The sequence below is a fragment of the Miniopterus schreibersii genome (assembly GCF_964146895.1).
Source record: "Miniopterus schreibersii genome assembly, chromosome: 10".
Classification (NCBI taxonomy): Eukaryota; Metazoa; Chordata; class Mammalia; order Chiroptera; family Miniopteridae; genus Miniopterus; species Miniopterus schreibersii.
The window spans coordinates 57,696,020-57,720,255 of NC_138110.1; the positions used below are offsets into that span (position 1 = coordinate 57,696,020).

Below are 24,236 nucleotides of genomic sequence, written 5' to 3' on the forward strand. Positions count from 1 at the left end.
AACACACATATCCTTTTATGGAGTAGCATCTAAAAGAAAAAAGAGCTACTACTCTTGAACCTGCTATCTGAGAATAATTTCTGTATGGGGATCCGTTGTTTGGCTACCAGAAAAGAATGTTCAACATCTTTCCAACCTCCTTCTTATGCTAATTACAGCTCATCAGCATCTGGACACCCACAAGCAAAATCAATCTGACTATAAAAGCAAGCCAAAGACATTTTCTTACCACAAAAAAACAAACAAACAAGTACGACTGCAACATGATTAAATACACAAAACATTTTCCCAGCAACCTGCAGGCTGCTGCATATAAAAATCACAACCAGTATCACAGAGTCCAGGAAGGTGGACTAACAATCTCACACATGTAATTGTATTCTTTATGAGCAGTGAAATGTATACAAATTTATTTTCAGCTTATCCCCTTCACATTGCATGTTAGACGCCAACATGCAAACACTCAGACATCTAAAAAATACCATCGAAAGGCATCTTGTTTCCCCTTATACTACAACCAAATGGACTTAGACACACTAGCCTTCAGTCCATACCTTATTTCCTTACCATCCTGAAGCCCCAGCACATTCACAATACTTGGAAGAGCCAACATCGCTACCCAAGCACAGCTCACCTTTCCAAACTATCACCTCTGCAACCTAATCATTTAACCTGAAATCTATCCTGCCTTCTAACAATAGAGTCTAGAGTCCTAACTGTATTAAAAGACTCAACCCTGACAAATATGTCCAAGACAGGGCAAGTAAAAACAGGTTACAAAACAGTGTATTCCGGTTATACAAAATTACATGCACACATATGCAACTCCCACCTAACACAGATGTTTGAATGGATGGTGTCCATGATGTTTTCTGAAATTAACTCTGGGAGGTGAGACTGGGGGTGATTTTTATGGTCTCACCATCCTTGTCCACATGCTTAAAATTTCTACATTAGTTTATTTTATTCATATTCAGAAAAAGCAATAATGCTATTTTTAACAAGCCTCCCTTCAAAGATCCACCATGTCATGTCAAGATCTTCTCTTGGCACAGAAAGTAATAGAATGCTTACCAAGGCTTGTGCTCTGAGCATTCTGGCCAGTGGTTCTCAACACTAGCTGAGCAACAGAATTTGGAGCTTTCTAAAATATAGATGCTCAGAGTCCTGGTCCTCAGAATTTCTGAAAGTGGGGCCGAGGCATGTGTATTTTGTCAAAGTTCTTCAAGTGATACTGATCAGTCAGGGTCAAAAACTACAAACTTATCTCATTCTCAAGAGGGAACCAACAGAGGGAGAAAACAGGCCAGAGTGCTCAGTGTTTAACTAAAGGCAGGAAACTGCGCCCTAGGCACTAAGCTCAGTTGGTTAGAGCATTGTCCCAATACGTCAAGGCTGCAGGTTTGATCCCCGGTCAGGGCACGTACAAGAGGCAACCAATGAATGTGTGAATGGGTGCAACAACAAATTGATCTCTCTCTCAAATCAATAGATAAAAAAATTTTTTAAATAAAAATAAAGGCAGGTAACCAGATGGGAACAGAAACCGAAGGCTAAAGCAGTGCTGGGCTTCAGGTATGAGAGACCACGAGGAGAGAGAAGGCTAACAGTGGACGGATACACTTAAAGGTGGAAGCCAAGAAGAAATAAAGTGTGAAGTAAAGTGTGGCAGGGCAAAATGTTCAGACTAAGAGATCAAGGTTATTTATGCAGTGCTGGGGCAGGACTTACTGATAGCCTGAAGAAACTGAATAGGAAAAGACACCAGGCAGTTTAAATTAGGCCTACTACAGGTGAGCAACCTTTAATTTATGAAAAGAGGAGCAGGGGGAGGGGGAGGGGGAAGGGAAGAGGAAGGAGGAGAAGGAGGAGGGGGAGGAGAGGGAAGAAGGAGAGGAAAGGGGGAGGGAGGAGAGGGAAAAGGGGGGAGGGGGAGGGGGAGGGGAAGAGGGGGAGGGGGAGGAGAGGGAAGAGGGGCTAGGGGGAGGAGAGAGAGAAGGGGAAGCAGCTGCTGGAAAATCCTGGGTTAAACTCCTAGTAAGACCATGTACTAGCTGTGTGATCTTCGGAAAATGACAACTTCTCTATGCCTTAGTGTTCTCACCTGTAAAATGTGGGTAATAATATGTGGCTCATAGGATTACTGTAAGGATTAAATGAAATGAGAGAATGAATGTAAAAGCCTATCCAAGTACTCAGAACAGAAAAAGCCCCCAAACAGAAACACTAGAAAGCATACCCAGTAAAGTTTGTGTTGAATTTTAATAAACCAGGGCCCACAGTTAATTACTGCCTGGTCCCTAAGTTATTTCCTTATTTTGGCACCACCTAAAAATGCTGGAGAAATAACCTATAAAGGTTTGGCTATTTCTCTACTGTTGCTTCTACATTCCTGGTATTTCTTTTACTTCTATAAAGAAGATACATTGCATACTAAACTATTTCTATAAAATTTAATCAAGATTATAAATGAAAACTAACAGTCATATTGACAAAATAATAAATGTACCAGTGGAAAATTCTATATCCAAAATAAGAATTTGGCTAATGCTGTCATTAAAGAACTAAGTTTCTACCTGGCAAAATGAAACACAGAACAAAAAAAGAAGTGATAAATGTTTCTCCTTCACCCTCTCCACCCAGGCCCTCAATATCAAAGTTCAATTTGTTCCAAATTAGCTGAAATAGTCAAAATAACCAAAATTAGTACTATATGTATAACCTGTAAACATTTGGGAGAGTCCTTTTTTGGATAACATAATAAAACAAAAATAAGAACAGCAATAAGCACTAACATTAATGAATGCACACTATGTTCCTAAGCATCATACATATATAACTCAGTCCATTCTCACAGTGGCTCTGCAAGGTCTTAAAGGTACTACTCCTCTGGAGCTTAATAAAACACAGATTCACCAACATTATGTAGACTGGTGGCACTGGAAACTCTGAGAACGTGTCCTAGACAACTAAATTTTAAACAAGGTCCCAGGTGATTCTGATGGGCAGCTAGGTTTAAGGCTCACTGCAGCCTGTCATTTGCAACTTTTATTTTACACATGCCAGTTTTTGTGTTTGTGTTTTTTTCACTTGACAGTCCTACACCAGGATAAGTCACACCTAAGGTTTGGCTCAAAAGCCACATTTCTAAGCAGAGCTGTTTCTAGTCTCCAACTGTTCTCTCACCATCCAGACTAGATTGGAATCCCCTCCTCTGTGCTCCCACAGTGTTTCACACTTTCTTCTACCCATTTACCTTGTAATATAAATACAGGTTTCTAGGTCTGTCTCCTTAGCTGGGCTGTGAGCTTACTCACCTTTCATTTTTACCCTGTAATATAAATTCAGGTTTTCCCCCCATGGCTGGGCTGTGAGCTTACTCACTTTCCATCTACAGCACCAAGCCTGGCACAAAGGGGGGGCCAGTGGTTGGCTTAAAAAAATTTGAATAAAGCCTTACTGATCTACCTTTAGGGCTCATATTCTTAGAAATAAACTCTGCAAGAGTGTGAAATAGAAGGGTCTGGTATCTCACTCAAAAAGTGATGGAATTTAACAGGGCTAGCATAACCAAGGTTACAACTAAGGGTTCAGGTTATAGGCCATCATGATAACTAGTGGCTCCCCCATCTCCCTGGCAGCTGTTATTATGACCCAGCCTGTCTGCATACGGAATCCTGGTCAACAACTGGGCTTTACAACCACAAAAGTCACGGAGTTTGATCCTACGTGTAAACGTGAGAACTGGGAGACATAAGGATGACTACTTTTGAGAAGAGGCCTCTAGGCAGTAACTACATTACTATTTATTGAATGTTCATATACTAAAGACTATATATACAGGATGCCCATGATCATTACTCTTCACACAACTCTTTAAGAAAGGTTTTTATCAGGCTTGTTGATTAATGAGGAATTCAAGGTCGAGAAGGCCACCAGCTACTGTGGGGGCAGGTCTGTCTGTCTACAAAGACAATTCCCTTTCCACGACTCTGTGCTATCCCTGAATACCAACCAGAAGATCACTGGAGTCATTCTGGTGCTGGAAGAAGCTTTAGGAGCAGACGTAGGCTTAAATTCTGTTTTGTCCCTCATTTGCTAAAAGGTCTTTGGTAATGAAAAGCTCCCTGAGATTTATCTGTAAAAAGATAGAATGCCTAATTCATACAGTAGGTACATTTGTAAAGCCCTAAGCATAGTAGTAGATGCCCAACAGATGTGAGCTGGCCACTAGCCTGTTTCCACACTCCTCCCTGCAAAAGAGAGTAACAGTTTCCTCTAGCATGGCAAATACATTCTCTGCTTCACTGTCTTCCTTGCTGACAAAAGACTCTGCTGTGTTCTACTTGGGAAAGAAAGGCCTGAGGGTAAATTCTTAATATGATGGAATCAGTTAGCAAACCAGATGTGCAACACTCAAAATCACCCCCTCAAGCCTGACGAGGAACCCCAAATCTAAATACACTGTTATTTAAGCACCCCTACATTTTGTCATCTGAGGTCAGGAACAAGACAAGCAGCTGGAGGGAGAGAAAAGGAATTGATCCAGAATCTGTTCAATTATAAGGTTTTCAAATAGCAACAAAAAGCAACAGCAAGACATTTCCATCCTTGTTTAACATAAAGTGCCTGTTAGTACATGACTTAATGCCATTCTTAAAATTAAATACCATCCACTCTTCACTTGCTCATTGTTCTGACCTCTATAACCAACCCCTTATGATTTTTAAGCTTGGGAAATACAAAAAGAGGGGGCGGATCTCTAAATTATGTGTTTACAGGTGATATGGAGAGGATGTGGGGACCTGGGGATCCCTGGTGTGTCCTCTCTGGGGAAGCTTTTTGTCTTACATTCCACAAAGGACTGGCATGTTTACAGTCCACCTTTATGAACGGCAGATTCAGGGAAGGAAAGCATTTCTTCAAGCAAGTACTTCTAAAATTAACAAGAGAGTACAAAGAAGAGGAACACAAATGGGAACACATCCCATTCGTAACCACTAGTATTAGTGAAGCAGGCACCGTGCTAAGCACTTTGGATTATTTCATTTAAGCCCCACATAGCACCCTTATGAGATAGATTCCATTTTCATCCCAATTTTACAATTGAGGAAATACAGGCTCACAGAGGTTAAGCAACTTTCTCAAAGTCACACAGCTAGTAAATGACAGGACCAAGACACCAACCCAAGTCTTTTCTTCATCTAAAACCCATGCTGAATATTTGGGAATCAATGGCAAAGAGACAGAGGTTAAAGCTGCAGGTAGTAGGTGAGATCACCTAAGAAGAGTAAAAAAAAGAACTGGGGAAGACACTGCAGATACATGAGAAAATCAACATTTGAGGAACAGACAGAGGAAAAGGACCTGGAGACGGAACACTAGGAAAGAGCAGCTTCCCCCAGGACAGGGATTCTATTTTGGTCGCTTTCTCCTTGGAACCTGTCACATACTAGGTCTTTGTTAAATTTTGAACATAGCAGGGGCCCCCAGTAAAAGCTGGCCTCAAACAATGACATGTCATTTACTACAGTCCACCTCAGAGACTTTAAAAATGTTTCCTTCTTGCCTATGTTGATTAAGCTTCTTCTTTTCTGACCGCAGGCAAAGTTTTGCATTTCCCTCTTCTAACCCTGGTAGGTGGTGGGAGTTCTGTTCTGCACTTACTGTTAGGAGTCCAGGAAGCACAGGCAACTACACGCTTCCTGACATGTAGAGTCTACCACAGTTCTTTGCAGATGACAGAATGGTATTCTTTAAAGCACTAACCTGTTATCAACTGCTGTCACTGCTCATAAGGTAAAATGTGTGCACATGCTCAGCATGCACACCACACACCTACACACTGCTTGGTAGCTCACCCCCTTAATGCTTATAACAGCCTCCAGGGGAACCATGTTAAAACAGCACAATTAACTAGAACTGCTACAATCTCAATAACTCACCTACCTAATGAAGCAATATAAGAAAAGTTGTACCTGTTTTAATAAGAATTTTAAAAAGAGACAAGAAGTAAAGGTCAAATGCCATTTCTGGATCCCAGCTCTTTTCTTCTCCCCACCTATTCTGAAGCAGTTAATACCAAGGAGACAATATATACTGTGCTATTCTCTATAAAACCAAGGAGGCAGCCAATCATGCTATTGCACACAAGGGCAAATTATTTCTTTCCAACCCATCCCCCAAGCTAAATGCCTCCCCTGATCTATTTCTGAAGGTTTTATTATGCAAACCTGAATGGATTTCAATTACAATAATTCTTTTCCTTCTCTACCCCAACTCACAAGAGGAGCTAAATTACCAGCAATTCTAGGTTATAAGGACAGTTTTTGCTTCTTCCCTCCTCTCAAGTCACCTTTATCAAAAAGTTCTCCTCTCTCAACCCCTTTTGTAAGCTTTAGGAACACAACTGCTTTTATGCCACCCTGCTATTTAGCATAAATAAAACCCACACTCTTCTAGTCCTTCCCCAACCAAGGTATGTGCAGTCTCTTTGCCTAGCTTTCTGGGTGACCTCTTAGAAGGATGGGTGCATGTGATTAAGGCCAGGGTGGGGAGAACTGAAGACAGGTTTGGTAGAGAGAACTTATACTTCTTAAGGTTCCACTCGATTCTGGGATCTATGCTGAGCATACATGTCTTCTTACCCAACTCTCACAACCACCCTATGTGGTAGATCTAGCCTCACTATTTTAGAGATGGGGCAACATAGGATCAGAGAATTTAGGACTTTGCCCAAGATCACATGGTTGGTAAGCAGTGAGTCCATCTGTGCCACAGTAGGCTATACTGCTACCAAGAGGAGTCTGGGGAAGATCCTGAGGCATGATAAGGGCTGAGACTGGACCAGTATGAACTTAAAAGAGGCTAACCCTGATAGGTGACGAACCTCCTGAGGTTTGACAGAAAAGGGAGGCATGCAGGCAGTCCTCCAGAGCTTCTGGAATTTGAAGCTGGTTCCTAGCCCAAACTGCTTAATTAGGACTTGTTGGATTACCAAAAGAAGCTTGTCTCAAGGTGACCACATCTGTAAGAAAGTTCTATCCACAACATGGCTCTTAAGGATGAGGCTCTAAAGGGAGGCTTCTGCCACAGTCTCCACGTCCATGAGACAAAGTAAAATTTATGGCTAGCAACCCATTTGTTTTTGCTTCTAAACAAGCTGGGTAAAAGAACACTCACCCAGGGGTGTGACTGACAACCATCAATCTGAACTGAAGATGACTGCACTGCTGTTAACCTTGCAGGGTTCTGAGGAAAGTTCCAAACCCATGTTTGTTCTCAATAAGCAGTCTTTTAGGAAAGTGGCTGTTCATTCATGCAGTCAATAAACATTTACTGTGCATCCACCACATGCCAAGTTCCAGGCTGGGCCCTGGGACCCAGAGGTGGCAAGACCATTAGTTCCATAATCTTAAAGGTTATGAAGTCAAAGTCCGGAGACCAAGAGTCTACTTAATACAAGGCTTTATTCCAGTCCAGGGGCTCATGATATGCCTCCCTGAGAGAGTGACAGCAAAGCTAAGGACCTGAAGGATGACTAAAAGGTAGCCATGCAGACAGAGAAAAATTGTTACAGATTGAGGAAAGTGCATGGTGGAAGCCTGGGGGCCAGGAATGAGCTGGGCATGTCTGTAAATACTCCTGATGGTCTGAGGCTACTGTGCGCTAGCTTAGCATACAAAGCTCGCCAGCACACAGAGAGTAAGCCAAAGGACAGCACAAGACAAAGAAATCTTGCACAATGAGCCCTGCCCGGCCCTGCCTTCCTTCTCTACCTTCATGGTGCAAGGGCCAGTCTGCCAGGAGCAGCAGTGGCTAGCTGTATTTTCTCCTTGGGGGTTCACTTCTTCTCCCTGGGTGCTGGTGTATTCAGGATGCAGAGCTCATCCTCACCAGCCATTACAGTCCAAATGTGCCTTCCAGGAACTGTCTTACCAAACCATTGCCCTTGCTAATATAATGTTATCCAATTCCTAATGCAGGTACTCTACAGCAAATGTACTGTTATCAGCACATGACCAGGCACATTTCTCAGAAGGAAAACAGCTGCTCGTTGAATCCGTCACCTCTCTTCTCAGTACCATATACACAGAGCAAGAGCCAGCTAAGCGCTGTTTTCCTTCTCTTTCTTCAAGCAGGCTCAAGATGCAGCATCCAATCTCTCACTAGAACTCAACAGGTCAGCCACAGCACAAACCTTGAGGAGCTTCCTGGGTTACGGGACAAAGCCTTGACAACAGGCAATAGGGCCTGTGCCTCAGAGTCTTAAGGTACAGATATCAGAGCTTCTAGTTCACTAGTCTAGTTTCTTCATTTTATAGACCAGGAGGAAAATGCAGTCCAGAGAAGTTAAATGAAGGATCTAAAGTCACATAGCTAGTTAGTTCCAGAACCACTGCTTGGTTCATTTTTCAGCTGATTTCCTAAAAAAACAAAGGTACCACCATCTACTTCATAGGTTGTTAAGACTAAGTAAGATAGCCCATAGCACAGCAATACTAGGGCTGTGGCAGGTTTTCAAGGAATGGAGACTGTCTCCAAAATTTTATCTCCTAGATCTCCAAGACCACCTACTCCCTCTCCCATCGCCTCATTTAGCTGATTTCTATTGAAGAAAGAAAAAAGACCAGTAGTAGGATTGTTTACAGCTGGTAAACATGTTGAAGGCTGGGGGCTGGTCAATACCTGATCTGAGGTGAACTAAACTCCCTCCTTGTTCTTAGATCTCTAGTTCAGTGTTTTGCACTGCCAGTGCCTCCCTTGCCAAACTTTCTATTGTTTCTGGAGAAGCTGATCTGATCAGAGAGGATATCATTGGAGGTGAGCACTGAAAAAAGTCATATCACCTTCCCTTAAGCCACTCCAGTTGGAAGACACTAAGCCGAGTCAATTTGAGAAGGGAAACTCTTATCTAAGAGAGTGAAGAATGCAAAGATCCTCCAGATACTACCACCAATCCTATTAATCACTGACAAACAAAAACAAAAACACCCAAACCACATGACAAATGTTAACTTTTGACAAGACAACCAAATTAGCCAATCAGCTCCTCAAACCCCTTCCTGCCCCTTTCCACACTTTAAAATAACCATCCAACCATGTAAACTCCCTGGTACAAGTGTCTGTCAGCCCAGCAGAACTGCCAACGCTCATAAATCCCCAGCCTTCCAGACTGCACTGCGGCTATTTACTGGGGGAGGGATACAACCGGCCACTAGACAATAGCGGGAAGAGATTGGCCTAGCAGTAACTACTCTGGTTACAGCATCACAATTCATGGCAGCATTTTGCTGGGAGTATGCACCATCAGGGAGGAGAAACATAAAAAGGGGAATCTGGGCTGTAAATAGTTTATTTCGGCAATTCCTGATGTTAGCTGAATCATACTTTAATACAGAAATACACGAAAGCACCACTCTGGAGGTGACATGTGTTGCCATCTCATTACTCTTTTCAAAAGGGTCTTCCATCAGAGAGACACCTCGCTACAAATTATAGTGAAGCAAACAAAACCCTCACGCACAGACTTATTAACAGGCCAGAAGGGAATGGAACCACTAGGATTCAAGCAAGTAGAGAACCAGTGCGACAAAGGCCATCTGTGATCTGGGGTCTCTGGGTTGCTTTTCCATGCACAGGAAATAAAAAGATAGAAAAGGAAAAAGCAGCACTCTTCAACATAACAGTCTACTCCTCAACTGCACATCAGTTTTTCAAAGTAACTTTCATTTCCACCATTTCTCCTATTGCACCTAAATTAGGCTGAGCTTTCCAGTGAATCCTACCTTCATGTTCCTTCTCAGTGGTTCCCACTTTCTTGATCTTCTTGGGAGACTTCATAAAGAGGGGAAAGATGGTTCGTAAGCCAAGAATGTCAACAAACTTATGGCAATTGTCTGTGCCCTCGGGTCCAATCATGGCATGGTCCAGCACTTTTAGGGCACTGCTCCGTGAGATCTTCTTTTCTCTGAAACAAAAGAGGTTTCATATAAGGCATTTCATAAGAATGTTCTAGTCTTTAAAAAAAAAAAGTGTATTTACTACAGTACTCAATATAATGGTTTTTTTGCATCAAGATGAAATTCTAAGAGGAAACTAGACAAAAATATATATTTGCTTTTACTGCAGCTGGACTTTAGCAACCTACTTTATAAACTTGAATTTACAAAGGTTATGACTAGGGCAGATGATTGTGTGAGCAGAAATTAGGAAGATGAGACACAATATCCTCATTTTTTTAGAAACTCAGGAAAATGTCTCTTGAAATGAATGATGGCCTTCAGTTACCATCCAGGATACATTTAAGTCATTTCACAAATTACATGGCATTGTTTGAAATCCTGAAGGCAAAGAACTCTGGTTTAGCCGAGTCTTTTTTTCTTGCCTAAGCAAATTCAACAAACAAAAGATTTTAAAAGTAAAACCCTTCCTCAGATAGGGAGCATAAGACATGTTTAAAGGAGGGGCAGGAATTATATATTGATCACCATTTAGGCAAGCTGCATGGAGGTGAACTCTGGAATATTCATTGGGCTTAAATTCAGGCTTTTAGCAATCAATAGCTGTTTGGCCTGACTATCTTGGGTTGACTTTATTTGAAATATTTATTCTACTGGAGGACAAGTAGTTTATCTTAGTCTTGTCTGGGTTCATCAGGTTGTCGATCATGCCAGGACCAATGTGAACGCAAAAGCCTCCATAAAAGTGGGTGGTTGTGAGAAATGATTGGGAGTCATCTACTGCTCCCTATTCTGCCAAAGTGAACCTTCTGATGAGGAGGAGGAGTGGGGAGAGGGAAGTTTCCATTCTTATTTTAATTAGCTTACTCATCTTTATTATAGGAAAACACTTTTGCAATGAACATGCATTCTGAGTATAATTTTTTTGTTCATTTGTTCTTTCATCAAATATTTACAAGGTACCTTAACAAGTGCTAGATATTAAGTTGAGGATATAGAGACAGGCACAGCTCATGCTTCCAAGCTCAGTTCACAGGGAAGACAGATATGCAGACAATAAATATACTGAGAAGAGCCAAGTACTACAGTGGATGTGTATATAAAGGAGAATGTGAACACAGGAAGGGGGGCTGACTATGTCTGAGTCAAGAAGGCCTCACAAGGAGATGATGCCTAAACCAAGCTTCACTGAATGTCTTTCCTGTAGAAGCAAAACAGGAAAGGGTATTTCAAGCAGAAGGAAACAACAAACAGCACATGCAAAGACGAGTTAGCATGAGCATTCAGGGAAGCGGTGCATGGTACCAAAAGAACAGAAAGAGTAAGAGGGGCAGCAGCAAAGCATGGAATAGGCTGATCTTGTGTATTAGAAAGATTACACTTGCCACAGTGAGTTGGACAGTACTGGGGCAGGGCGCAGGGAAGCAGCCGAAAGAGGGAAGATATATAAAAGGCAGAGAGACTGGTAAAAAAGGCAGAGTAATAGCAGACTAGGAGTGAAAAGGGTTGAATCCAGATTGAACCTGAGGTGCCTGTGAGACATGACAGTGATGTACAATTTAGACTTATGGGTCTGAAGTCCACGAATGAGGTTAAAATAGGGGGAAACTTGGAAGAATCATTAACTCTATGGGGAGTAAGTGAATCAATGGTATGAATGAGGCTACCCTAAAAGGGTACAGAAAATATGTACAATAGAGGGACAGAACCCTGGAGGAAACTTATTCGAAGGACATAAGAGACTGAGGAATTTTTTTAGAAGTGACAGGCATTCTTTGAAAGACTGTGAACCATAAACTAATCCTGGCAAGAAACTTGGATAATGCCATATGAGATCATTTTTGCTTGCTTTACAATGTACATGATAAAGTTCACTGCCTTTTAGCTTCCAAAATACAAGATCACTTTCTAGTATCAAGGATTTCTATAAATTAGATAGTCAGATCAATATGACCAAGTTCATAGCTGCTCTCAAAGTATACTGCCAAAGAGCACAGGTGCTCTGGGAGATGCTAAGGGATATTCCATCACTAAAATAGAATAATGGTGGTCTTCTATGTTGCTGGACACACTTTTTCAATTTTCAATTTCTATTCCCATCCATTTTTTCATAAACTACTGGTACCAACTACTACTTGACTACCTATGCCAGGAAACAAAACAAATATTATAAAACAGAGGTTAAATTTTTTGTTTCTAGTACTAGAGAAACCACTCATAGCATGGCTGAGCAGACAGTAAAGTAAGATAAAACAATCAGTAACAAAAACCCCAGAACTCTAGAGAGCCGGATTGGCAAACTTTATGTAAAGGGCCAGACAGAAAGTATTTTAGGTTTCACAGGCCACATATGGTCTCTGTGGCATCTTTTTCTTTGTGTGTGAGTTTTTATACAGGGATAGGCAAAAGTAGGTTTACAGTTGTATTGTTTTTTATTAATTATCGTATTGCCCACCTCATATATAAAAACTTTTAAGATATAAAAACCATTTGGCTATAGCAAAACAGGACTCAGCCAGATTTGGCCCACAGGTATTAGTTGCCAAACCCTAATAAAGAGGATCAATAAAGCCCAAATCTGGTTCTTTAAAAAGACTGAAAAATCTCTACCAAGAGTGATCAAAGAAAAAGAAAAGCAACAGATAAATAATAATGAAAATGAATAGAAGGAGAGAAAACTACTACAGATACAGTGGACATTAAGAACAACAAAGCATAAGGAATAATTTTATGCCAAAAGCTTGGAAAACAGGTGAGGTGGCCAAATTCCTAGGGAAATCTAAATTTCCCCGACTAGTGCAAGAAAAAAAAAAAATCTAAATGGACCTTTAACCATTCAAAAAACAAAATCAGTAGTTAAAAATCCTCTCTCAAAGAAAATTCACAATTAAGTTCTACCAAACATTCAAGAAGGAAATAATTCCAATTTTATGTAAACTCCTAAAGAAAACAGAAAAATAAGGAACATTATTCAACTCGTTTAATAAAGCAACAAACAAACAAACAAACAAAACCCTCTGACACCAAAACCTTTTAGAGAGTAAAATTACAAGCCAATCTTATGCATAAATATAGATATAAAATTAGCAAGTAAAATACAAAATTCTAGAAAACATATAAAAAGATGGACTTATCCCAGGAATGCAAGTTTAGTTCAACATCAGAAAATCCATTAATGCAATTTGCACTTAAAAAACATCTCAATAAATGCAGGAAAAGCATTTGATAATATGATTGATCAAATTTGTGATATGAGGAAGAGAAAAAATTTTCTTAATCTGACAAATGCTATCTCCAAAAACTTCAATGCAAATATTATACTCAATGGCAAAATGTGCATTCCTTTTAACACTAAGGGAAGACAAGTTTGCCCTTTATCACTACTCCTATTCAGTACTGCACTAGAGGCCACAGCTAGTAAAATTTAAACATATGCATACACAAATTAACAAATTATTAAAATAAAATATGACAAAAATAATCTTATTCTCAACTATTAACTTCTACTCCCTAAAAGAGGCATATACCTAGTATTTGCTACTAAAAGTTTAACAACTAGCTCTCCAGGAAAAAAGTACTGATTTGTTGTTTGCCAATTTACATGGTGTAAATACTTCCACCATAGCTGATTTCAAATTACCAACCTGATGTCACTAAACACAGTACAGGAAAGAGATGTGTACAATCAGCTCTCATGAGCCATTATAAGCCAGCTCAAACACATCACTACTTATACATCCCTCCTCCCACCACAAACATCAGGCTTGGCCATGTGACTTTTTATGGCCAAAGAAATGTGAGTGTAAATAATTTATGTGTTTTTAGAGGGGAAGTTTCACAACTCATCGAATCATTTAGTCTTTTTTCTCTGCCATGAGAGGCATGTCCCATTAAACACTGCTCCTTCAGCCTGAATCTCAAAATAAAATATGAAACAGAGCTTCAGGTGGCCAGTGATGGATATACCAGGAGTAAAAAAATAAACATTTGTGATTAAAAGTCCTTGAGATGTTAGGGTTGTTATCCCAACAAAATCTGACTGACATGTTACATAGCAAAGTTGCTTAATAAAAGACCAATACACAAAGTTAGTTGCATTACTATCCACCAACAATAAATAGGAGGAAAATTTAACTTAGAAAGTATTTTTCGAAGTATATAATATACTGCTGGACTTCCACTTTGGGCCTAATGGATTTATATCCCCTCCTATGCCTAAAACAAAAGGATAACATATAAAAAACAATAGTTTTCAGACACCTGACCTCAGGAAGCACAATACAGTGACTGCAGAGAAATGGGTTCAATTGGCTGCTTGAAGAGAGTTTCTGGGCCTCAGAGCAGAGAGGAGACACACTGAAGAGTCTGGGGAGACCAAGGTGACTGGATGCACATGGCAGAATACCAGAACCAAGTGCTGCAGAGAGGGTCCCCTTAGAGTGGTCAGTTGAGCATTGATGAGAACATGCATGTGAGGAAACTAACCAAGGCTGCAGAAAGGAACCACCTGAAAGAAGGGGGAAACAATCCCTAGAGCTCAGTAGGACTAGGAATATTTTGTGTTCCCACCAGTTGCAGTGGAAAAACCTTGTGAACTCTATTCATCAGGGAGAGTACTCAGAATGGTATTGCTTCAGTAATGGGGCAAAATTAGCCATAGACTCAAAGCTAGTCTGGTCCCACCTAACAGCACTTAAAAGTAAACCTCAAAAACAACAAAACAATTTCAAAGTAATTTAACTACGACCTAGAACAAAGTTCAATAATATTTATAAGGATATCAAAAAAATCCAACATCCAAGATAAAATTCATAATATCTGAATTTCAGTAAAAAATGAGCAGGCATTCAAAGAGGAAGGAAAACATTACCCATAAAGAGGAGAAAAATCAGTAAAAAGGACATGGGTGACAGAAGACAAGAACATCAAAACAGTTATTTCAATCACATTTGATATGTTCAAGAAGGTGGAGAAAAGTTTCAGAATGTTAACTAGAAACAGGGAAGATATAAAAAAGAGCCAAATTGAACGTCTAGAGAAGACAAATATAATGTCTGATGAAAAATACACTGGGTGAGAGTAACTACAGATTACAAATTGCAGAAGAAAAGAGTGAGTTTGAATATATAACAATAGAAACGATCTAAATAAAACACAGAAAGAAAAAAGGCTACAAAAAAAGAAAAAAGCTTGCTGGTGAGCTGTGGTTGGACAATTTTAAGCAGCCTCATATACATGTCATTGAAGTTCCTAAAAGGATGTGGCAGAAAATATATTTGGAAATTTTCCACATTTAATGAAAACTATAAACCCACAGATCCAAGAAGCTCAATAATAAGCCCAAACACAACAGACATGAAGAAAACTACACCAGGTATCATATCATAAAACTATTCAAAATCAATGATAAAGAGAAAATTCCAAAAACATCCAGAAAGAAAGGGGGTATATTACATACAGGAGAACATATATAAGAGTAACAGCAGATTCCTCATTGCAAACCAAGGAATCCAGATGACAGTGGAGTAACACTCAAAGGAGACTCAAAGGGGAAAACCCCTGTTAACCTAGAATCCTGTACCTGGCTAAAATATTGTTCAAAGATAAAGGCAAATACTTTTTCAGACACAGACAAGCTGACAGAAGTCATCACCGATAGGACCAGCACTCAAGAAATGTTGAAGGAAATCATTTGGTAAGAAGGAAACATACCAGATGGAAATCTGGATCTACACAAAGGCATGGAGAGCACCGGCAATGGCAAATATCTAGGTACACATAAAATACTTTTTTTCTTACTTTAAAAAATATCTTTAAAAGTTAACTGACCACTTAAAAACAGAAAAAGCTATTTATAACATACATAGAAGTAAAATGTATGAAAACTGTAGCACAAAGACCAGGTGGGAGAAATGGAAATTTACTGTTATAATGTTCTTATACTATAGATGAAATGGTATACTACTACTTGAAGACAGACTGTGATAAGTTAACAATGCATACTACCTTAAAATAACCACTAAAAAAGCAAAGAGAGCTAAATAAGTCCCCTAAGAAATAAACAAGGAATAAAAAATATTGCAAAACTCATCAAATTGCATACTTTAAATATGTGCAATTTGATACTGGAATGATAACTAGCTATGAAATCTGATGGGAGGGCTCAGACAGGTCCTGCACCATATCCTGCCAGGTTATCTTGCTTCAGTACAATCTGCCTTCTCAGCCATAGCACTTTCCCATTTATGAAGAAGTACGCCAGCTTGGAGGACTATTGGAAGGATTATTTTGTGTTTTTGAAGCATTTTTCTGGTTCTTAGAGAACAGGTACAAACTATTACTACCCATCTAAGAGAGAATGGTAATATTCAGAGCGGGGAAAGGGAACACCTGTTGGACAAACAACAAGCAAGATCTGTGTGTGCAGCGTAGAGCACAAACTATACAGCCCCATCAGAAAGCACAGCTGACTTCTAAAAGATCTGCATTATTATTTTGCTTTTTCGGTAGAATCCTGGGGACTGAATGTCCAAAGAAAAGGCTCTAGCTCTTAATAACAACAACAACAAAACCCTGTAAAGGACCACAAGGATGAAAATGCAATAGAGCCTGCAGCTTCATATGTTCATTATGAACATCGCTACAGAACAAGGTAAAACCAAGGAAATAAAATGTCAAGGTTAAAAAAAATGCCCCAGCCTGGGCAACCTACCTATAGAATTGAGCTGCACAGACTTTGCAGATGGTATACCACTATTTTGTTTCCTTTGTCAGAGACACTTTTCTTTAAAGAAAATCTTACTGAAAATCCTGAGAGGAAAAAAAAAAGGTGGTTCCTGAAATGGATGTGTCTACGTACTCGTCTCCTCTCTCTCCTTTTTTTGTGTCTATTGTAGTTAATAAACAAGATAGGTTCACTGTATTTCTATTATACAATCCCAAGCTGCATTTGTACATACCCCTTGGGATCACGGTGGTCTCCTCTTTCTAACTGGAACAGGGTTTTACAACAGAAGTAATAAGTTTCATGTCAACATTTTCAAGGAAACTGACAATGTAATTCTTCTGTCTCCCACTGGCTTTGTTGTTTCTTAAAGAACAATGAACCATCTGATATAAGGACATGCAGTTAAAGTGCTTTGTGGTGGCAAGAGGCAAATGATTTGGAGTACAGGTTACAATTAAACCTGATATATTGGCATCTTCTATTTGTAGCAGCCATCTTACCAGAGAGACATCTGTAACCAAGAACATGGAAATGGCAAACCAGTCTCAATCCAGGGAAAAATGAGGGCATTTTGATAGTTCAACCCTCACATCCTGCTAAATGCTAAAATGGCCATTCCCCTAAAACAGCGATTTTCAACCTTTTTCATCTCATGGTACACTTAAACTAATTACTAAAATTCTGTGGCACACCAAAAAAAAATTTTATGTTTTGCCAATCTGACCCCCCCACAAAAAAAGGTGTATCTCTGATTCATCACACTGACGGCTGCTGTTGTGTTGGCTGTTGTCATTTTTTTATTTGACAGTCCAAGGGAAAAGAGGTCAGTGCCCCTAAGTAGTCAGGCATTGCATGTTTTAAAAAGTCTTGCAGCACACCAGTTGAAAGTCACTACTCTCTGTAAGTATAATTTAGTTTTATTTCTATGAATTGTACCCTCTTAATCTAATCACTGTTAAACTGCACAGTAAATTCTATCTTTCTTAAGTTTTACTTTTCTCTCAACTAACCCTGACTATGAAAATACCACATGGTTCATATTCATATCCTCACTGTCATGCTGCTGGCCAAGGGGCATCCAACATCCTCTCTGTACCCTAAGTCTCTACTCTCAAATAAAAAAGATGAAGTTGACCTCCCTGACACACAAGGAGTAGTATTTTCTCCATCAGAGACTCTGGTTCTCTCCTTCTTTCAGTATACAGTTCTACCCTGACCAACAGGTTCTGTGCCTCCCACCCCAACCTCATCTTTTCTCTTTCTTTGTTGAATCGCTATGGTCAAATGAGAAATTCCCTTTTGAGAGGTTCCTGTACTCTAGGATGGGTACCTGCTGCTTTTTTCACAGCATGAGTTCCATTTCTAAATATCGCCTCAACAATCTTTTCTTTTTTTTCAAAATGTCTTCATCTGTTCTTTGGCAGAGAGAGAAAAAAAACAATAGCTTTTTTCCCCCTTATTGATTCTGTCAAGCACTGTGAAATCCAGACACTCTTAACACAGGAATGAAAAAAGTCACCTGACAACTAAACTAACACCTGGGTAGGAGGGTAAACAGAGGGGAAAGGCTATGAATGGCAAGGAGGTACTAGACCCCCAGACAGGCCCCAGAAACAAAAGCTGAGAGACTACAAATCTGCATGAAGGACTTCTTTGAACCCTGAGTGCAAAGGTTACAAGAAATTAAAACCTAAGCCATAATCCTGAAATACCTAGGAGGATCACGGAAGCAGAGAGGATCACCTTGCCCCAGGGTAACTTTCCTCCATGAACATATCTTCAGGGTCATGCAGTTTGGAACCCCGGACATTTCATATCACTAGTCATGTGGTAGACCCCCCTTTAGAGGAGGAACAACGCCAGAGACAAGCCTCATATGACTTGTACAAGGACAAAAGATGACCAGTAAGTCAGCCTAAAGGAAGTAGTTAGTCTCTCCTGCCCTTCTTGCCAACATCCCAGGGCAGCACTTTCAGTAGCTCACTGGATTCTTTTCTTTCGAGTGTACTTCCTCTGTTTGCTGAATAAACTTTCTCTTTCAATTTGAATTCCTTGGTTCTGAATTCTTCTCTTAGCCAAACGCAAGTACCGAGGTCTAACATTCGCCACCGACAAAACCAAGAGCCTCAACTCAAACCTCACAGCATATACAAAAATTAACTTAAATTGGACCACAGGCTTAGAAATGTAAAACCTGAAACTGAGACATCCTAGAAGAAAACATAAAAGAAATGCTTTGATGTCTTGGGTTAGGCAAACAGAATTTATTTATAATACCAAAGGCTCAATCAATAAAACAAAAAATTTATAAATTAGACTTCCTCAAAGTCAAACTTTTGCTCTTTAAAAGACACTGCTAAAAAATGAAAAGGCAAGCCACAGACTAGGAGAAAAATATTTCCAAAACATGTACCTGACAAAGATTTGTGTCTAGAATAAACCACACTTAAAACTCAGTAAGACAACCCAAATAAAAAAATAGACAAAAGGTTTGAACATAAGTTTGACTTTAGTAAAAGACGTAATAAAGATCAATGTGTATAAAAAGATGCTCAACATCACTAGTTATCACATATGCAAATCAAAACTATGATACACACTTACTCAAATGGCTAAAATTAAAGTCAGATTACACCAAGTGTTGAAGAGGATATGGAGCAGTTGGAATTCTCATGACTTGCTGGTAGAAATATAAAATGATATAATCACTTTGGAAAAGAGCTTGGTAGTTTCTAATAGTAACCTTATACTGGAAACAATCCAAATGTCCACCAACATATTAATAAATAAACAAACTGATATATTGGAATGCAGAAATACAATGGAATACTATTGAGCACAAAAAAGAAACAAACTACTGGTACATGCAAAATGAACAAGTCTCAAAAACAATTTATTGAGTGAAATAAGCTAAAACACACATACTGTATGATTCTATCTATACGAAATTCAAGAATGACAGTGGTTGCCTAGGACCAGAGGAAGACCGGTAGGAACTAACGGCAAAAGGGATCAAGTGAATTTTGGGAGTGATAAAAACTATCTATATATGCATGTTTAATAAGGTAGCCACTACCCACATGTAGCTACTGAGAATCTAAAATGAGGCTAATGAAACTAAGGAGCTAACATGTAAATTTAACTTAAATAAATTTAAGTTTAAATTTAAAAATTGATACTTGCTTGATTCAGTTACTGGGACACATTTATATATGTTTGAAAAAATTCAGGCATAGAAATCTACTTTTTCAACTGTAAATTTTATGGAATATAATTATAAATATAAATCAAGTACTTTAATGAAAATTTAGCATTTGAATTGAGATGTAAATGTAAAATACACACTGGATTTCAAAGACTATATGAAAAGATGAATATAAAATGGCTCAATAATTTTTTTATTGATTGTATGTTAAAATGATTTTTAATATAGTGGGTTAAATAAAATACATTATTAAAATTAATTTTGTTTCTTTTTACCTTTTTACCATGGCGACTATGAAATATAAAACTACACATCTCACTCACCTCACATTTCTACCCAACAATGCTGTTCTCCATCGTCATTGTGGTGAAAACGAAGGTGTAAAATTAAAACTGTACACTTAAAATGGGTGTGCTTTATTGTATATAAATTATGCCTCAATAAAATTGATAAAGATATTAAGTTGGGTAGTATATGTGTGTGATAATGTGTATATATAAATAACTATCTTGTTGGTAACCTTTCCTTATCAATAATGAGAAATATTAAAAATTCACAGGGTAGAGACATGCAAAATGAACTGTTCCTCTTAATAGTTAAGAACTTAAATTATATTACAGTTATTTAATGTTGGCCTCCCTCACTAGATATTGAGTTTCTTAAAGGTAGGAATTCTGTCTTGTTCATCTCTGTATAAGCCTAGCACTTAGCACAGTAAGTTAACATAGTACTTTATCAGTGTTTTAACAGTTGCAAAATTGTTCCAGACACTTTATATATAGTCTAATTCCCACAAAATCCCTACAAATTTGGCACTGTTACTCCCATTTTTCAGATGAAAAAAATGGAGGGTCAGAGGCCAGAAAGGTTACAATAAACTCACCAAATATCCAGAACCAGTAAATGAAACAGCTATGTTCCAAACCCGTTTTCACCTCAACTCCAAAGCCCCTTCTTCTGAGATACGGCATGTGGTGAAACTCTGTAACTGATAAGGGCTACAGGGACTGTCAAAGAGATAGTAAGACCAACCCCCAAAGGATTTATGGCTTATAACCAACAGAGACCAGCTCAATCCAACATGGCAACTAATTTCACCTTACAGTAACCCCTAGCCTCATTAAAAGCTCACTGTAATACATTAACATACTAAATGACACACTCCTTGCCACCATTATAAATGGAAAGCCCATATAAGGAACCAAAATGGCCTACAGGGCTTTCTGAGAACTCTCTGCCACTTTCCTAGGAAAGATCCTGAATATTCCTCCCCCTTACTGAATGCCCTACCCCTCAATTAAATGAGCATCAATAAAAGAAGTAAATCCCACTAGGGAGGGGCTGCTTTGATTGTGGAATAGCCCACTCTCTTTCATTGCTTCATTAACAAACTCTCACTTTAAGCTCTATGCTGGCTTGTATTTGAATTCTTTCCTGTGCAAAGCCAAGAATCCACAGTGGTTTGCAAACCCTTAGGTCCCCAGACCCTTAGAACACCTGCATCACTTCTATGCTATACTACACTGCCACCTCTCCAAGTGCACATTTCTTAACTGTTTGAAGAATGCCTGAATCAAAGTAAAAATCAGTATGTAGGGGCAATAATGCAACCATGGAACTTTTCCTGAACTTCTATGTGTTACAGCTTCCTAGTCTTGAATAGGCTCTCTCTAACAGAGAGCAACTTCGCAGTTCTTGCTAGATCAGAAAGGACTAAACTAGTAGAAAAAAGTTTCCTCCCAATTAAACTTTCCATTTGGGAGTCAGAAGAAGAAAAATAAAAAAAATAACACAGAACAAAGAGCACAGGAAAGAGAAAAAAGAAAATGCTGAATCTGCTAATATGGCTAATTAATGCAGAAGAATTAATCTAACAGTAACTTCAGCATTAAAAAATGAAAAGTTAGGAGATCTTAGAAAGGTAGTTTCCAAGTCTTTGGAGCTTCTTTTTAATTAGGCTCCCAGAATCTCAGCATTCCTGTTTGAATAATCCATATTTCTAGTTATTTATTCAGCTACCCACTGCTGCACATTACCAAGCCATATGCTACAGAAATACATTACTTCATATTTACACTCAACCATCCAAAGCACTGGCAGTTCAGACCTTTAAGAAGCTCAGGGAAAAGTCCCTGCAGAATGTAGTCTTAAGGTTAGAAGGCCCCAGCAAGCCAAATGCTTCTTCTTCACTTGCTATTTGCTTGAGAGAAGGTTGGTCATTTCAACAAAAAGACAGGCAATTAGAAGGGTAAAGGAGATAAGCAAATAAAAGACCCAAGAGAGTAAAGCTAGCAAAAATCACCCAAACACTAAAGGCCACTGAATAATTTCAATGCCCCTCTCTGCACTTTAAAATAAAATTTTTAAAGCAATTCCAGAAAGGAAAATGTTCAATCAATCTAAGGTCTGACGCGCACTGGGAAAAGGACGAGGTCTACTGTGCTGCCAGACCTACATAAGCCTTTAAAGAGGAGATATTTTAGAAACATATATCTTGATAATATTAAATACAAAAGCAATTTTAAACACAAAATGTTCATTGTAGAATTTGTTATAATAGCAAAACGTTAGAAGTAACCTCAGTATCAACAACAGAATACTAAGTAAACTAGATTCCCTTAGAGTCCATTATGCAGTTATTGAAAACTCTCATGAAGATTATGTCACAGTATGGGAAACAGCATGTTAAGTTTAAAAAAACCAGTATAGAAAATTACATGTGTGACAGGCTTAAAAAGCTGTTAAAAACAAGAAAATAATTACAGGGGGAAAAAGAACAGGAATATACACCCAAAGTTGGGTTGCATTTGGGTGATAGAGCTGTTTGTCTGTTTTTCCTTGGAGGCAAAAATCCTGTCTTACTCATTTCTCTATAAGCCCAGCACTCAAAACAGTATCATATCAGTGTTTTAAAAGAAGTGTTACATGTCTATATTCTAAATTGTATTTAATAGATATATATCCAACTTATTAAAATATTTTGTCAAAGAACTCATTCAACAGAGTTTTTGGTGTATGGGAATAGAAGTTTCAAGACAATAGACTCTGGATCAACTTCATAAACAATAATTCGATAGTGACTAGAGTCTTCCAACCGTGCAAACATGACCTAGCACCCCTCAATTTAGAAAAGTGTTTCTAGAGCCTACACCACACTCTGGTTATACCCTCTGCCCTCCTCTCTCCACTCCCTTTCCCAGTCAGATTTTTCAAAAGAGTTATGGATATATTTCCCATTTACTTCCAACTTTAGGATTCTATGAAATATGCTAACATGATATCCACTTTAAATACTTTAAGAAATCAGAACATAGATAATAAAGAAAAGTTCTGGAACAGTCTTGTACATTTTCATATTTCCTATGCTAGCCACATTGCACATGCATAATTCATCACTGAAAATAATGTATATTGAAAAATATGTATAAATAAAAATATAAATGATAGTCTGCTGTCAATAATAAAATATAGACAAACATAGATAGGTCTACATGGGATATAAAAAAATTGGGCTAAATTTAGAAATTAACATAGGATATGTTTAGAAGTTTTAGAGTCCCAAAACCACACACTAAAAGAAGGAACAAAAAGACATTTCCCTTCAATGGAATGGTCATACTACCAATGGATACAATAGAGCACAAACAGACCAAAATATATTTTTATTCACCCATTCTCACTTTAGAAAAGACCACACACACCCCTGAAGACTTTATGGTTTTATATATCTAAGAGGGAGCTCAAGGGAATAAACTACCATAAGTACATGTTCTTGAATCCAGGCTAAAAGACAGGAGTTGGGCAAAAAGAATGGAGAGCTAGGAGGTAAGAATCATACCTGAGCATGAGGTTCATCAGCTGAAGACCCTCGCCCTTCAGGAAGCGCTCACGATTAGAACTGAGCATTAGGCACGAACAGAGTGAGTCAAACAGATTTTCCATCATCTCCTGTTCCTCAGCCGTGCTAGGATTGTGTCTTTTAAATACCTGTCAAGCAAAGACATCAGAAAACACAGAGCCATAAGAGAGAGTCCTTTCATCAGCCAGTATTCAACAATTTCCAAAGCCTGCCTGTCATGATAACCCTACAGAAGAGGGAACAAAAGCTTACCAAACAAAATTCTCATTAGTTTCAATTTTAGAGAAACTGGGCTTTCTGGTTCACAGGTATTAAATAAATGGCTGTCAGTTCATGCAAAAAACAAAACACTCAATTGACCACTGGTCCATGAGCTTCAAGGAGGCAGATTTAAAGTATATATATATTTACTGTGAAATTAACACAGATACAGAAACGCCACAAAAGACGTGTACAGCTCAATGAATAAGATGAACACCCCCC

General features: G+C 38.8%; 1 protein-coding gene across 1 annotated transcript in view; it reads right to left on the minus strand.

The window, feature by feature from the left end:
• Positions 1-24,236, minus strand: part of CTNNBL1 (catenin beta like 1) — a 133,696-nt gene that overhangs the window by 44,881 nt on the left and 64,579 nt on the right. Inside the window, exons 10-11 of the mRNA XM_081149390.1 lie at positions 23,733-23,881; positions 9,789-9,970 (exon numbers count right to left, since the gene is read on the minus strand). Of these exons, the coding sequence (XP_081005516.1) occupies positions 9,789-9,970; positions 23,733-23,881 (331 nt within the window). The remainder of the gene's footprint in view (positions 1-9,788; positions 9,971-23,732; positions 23,882-24,236) is intronic.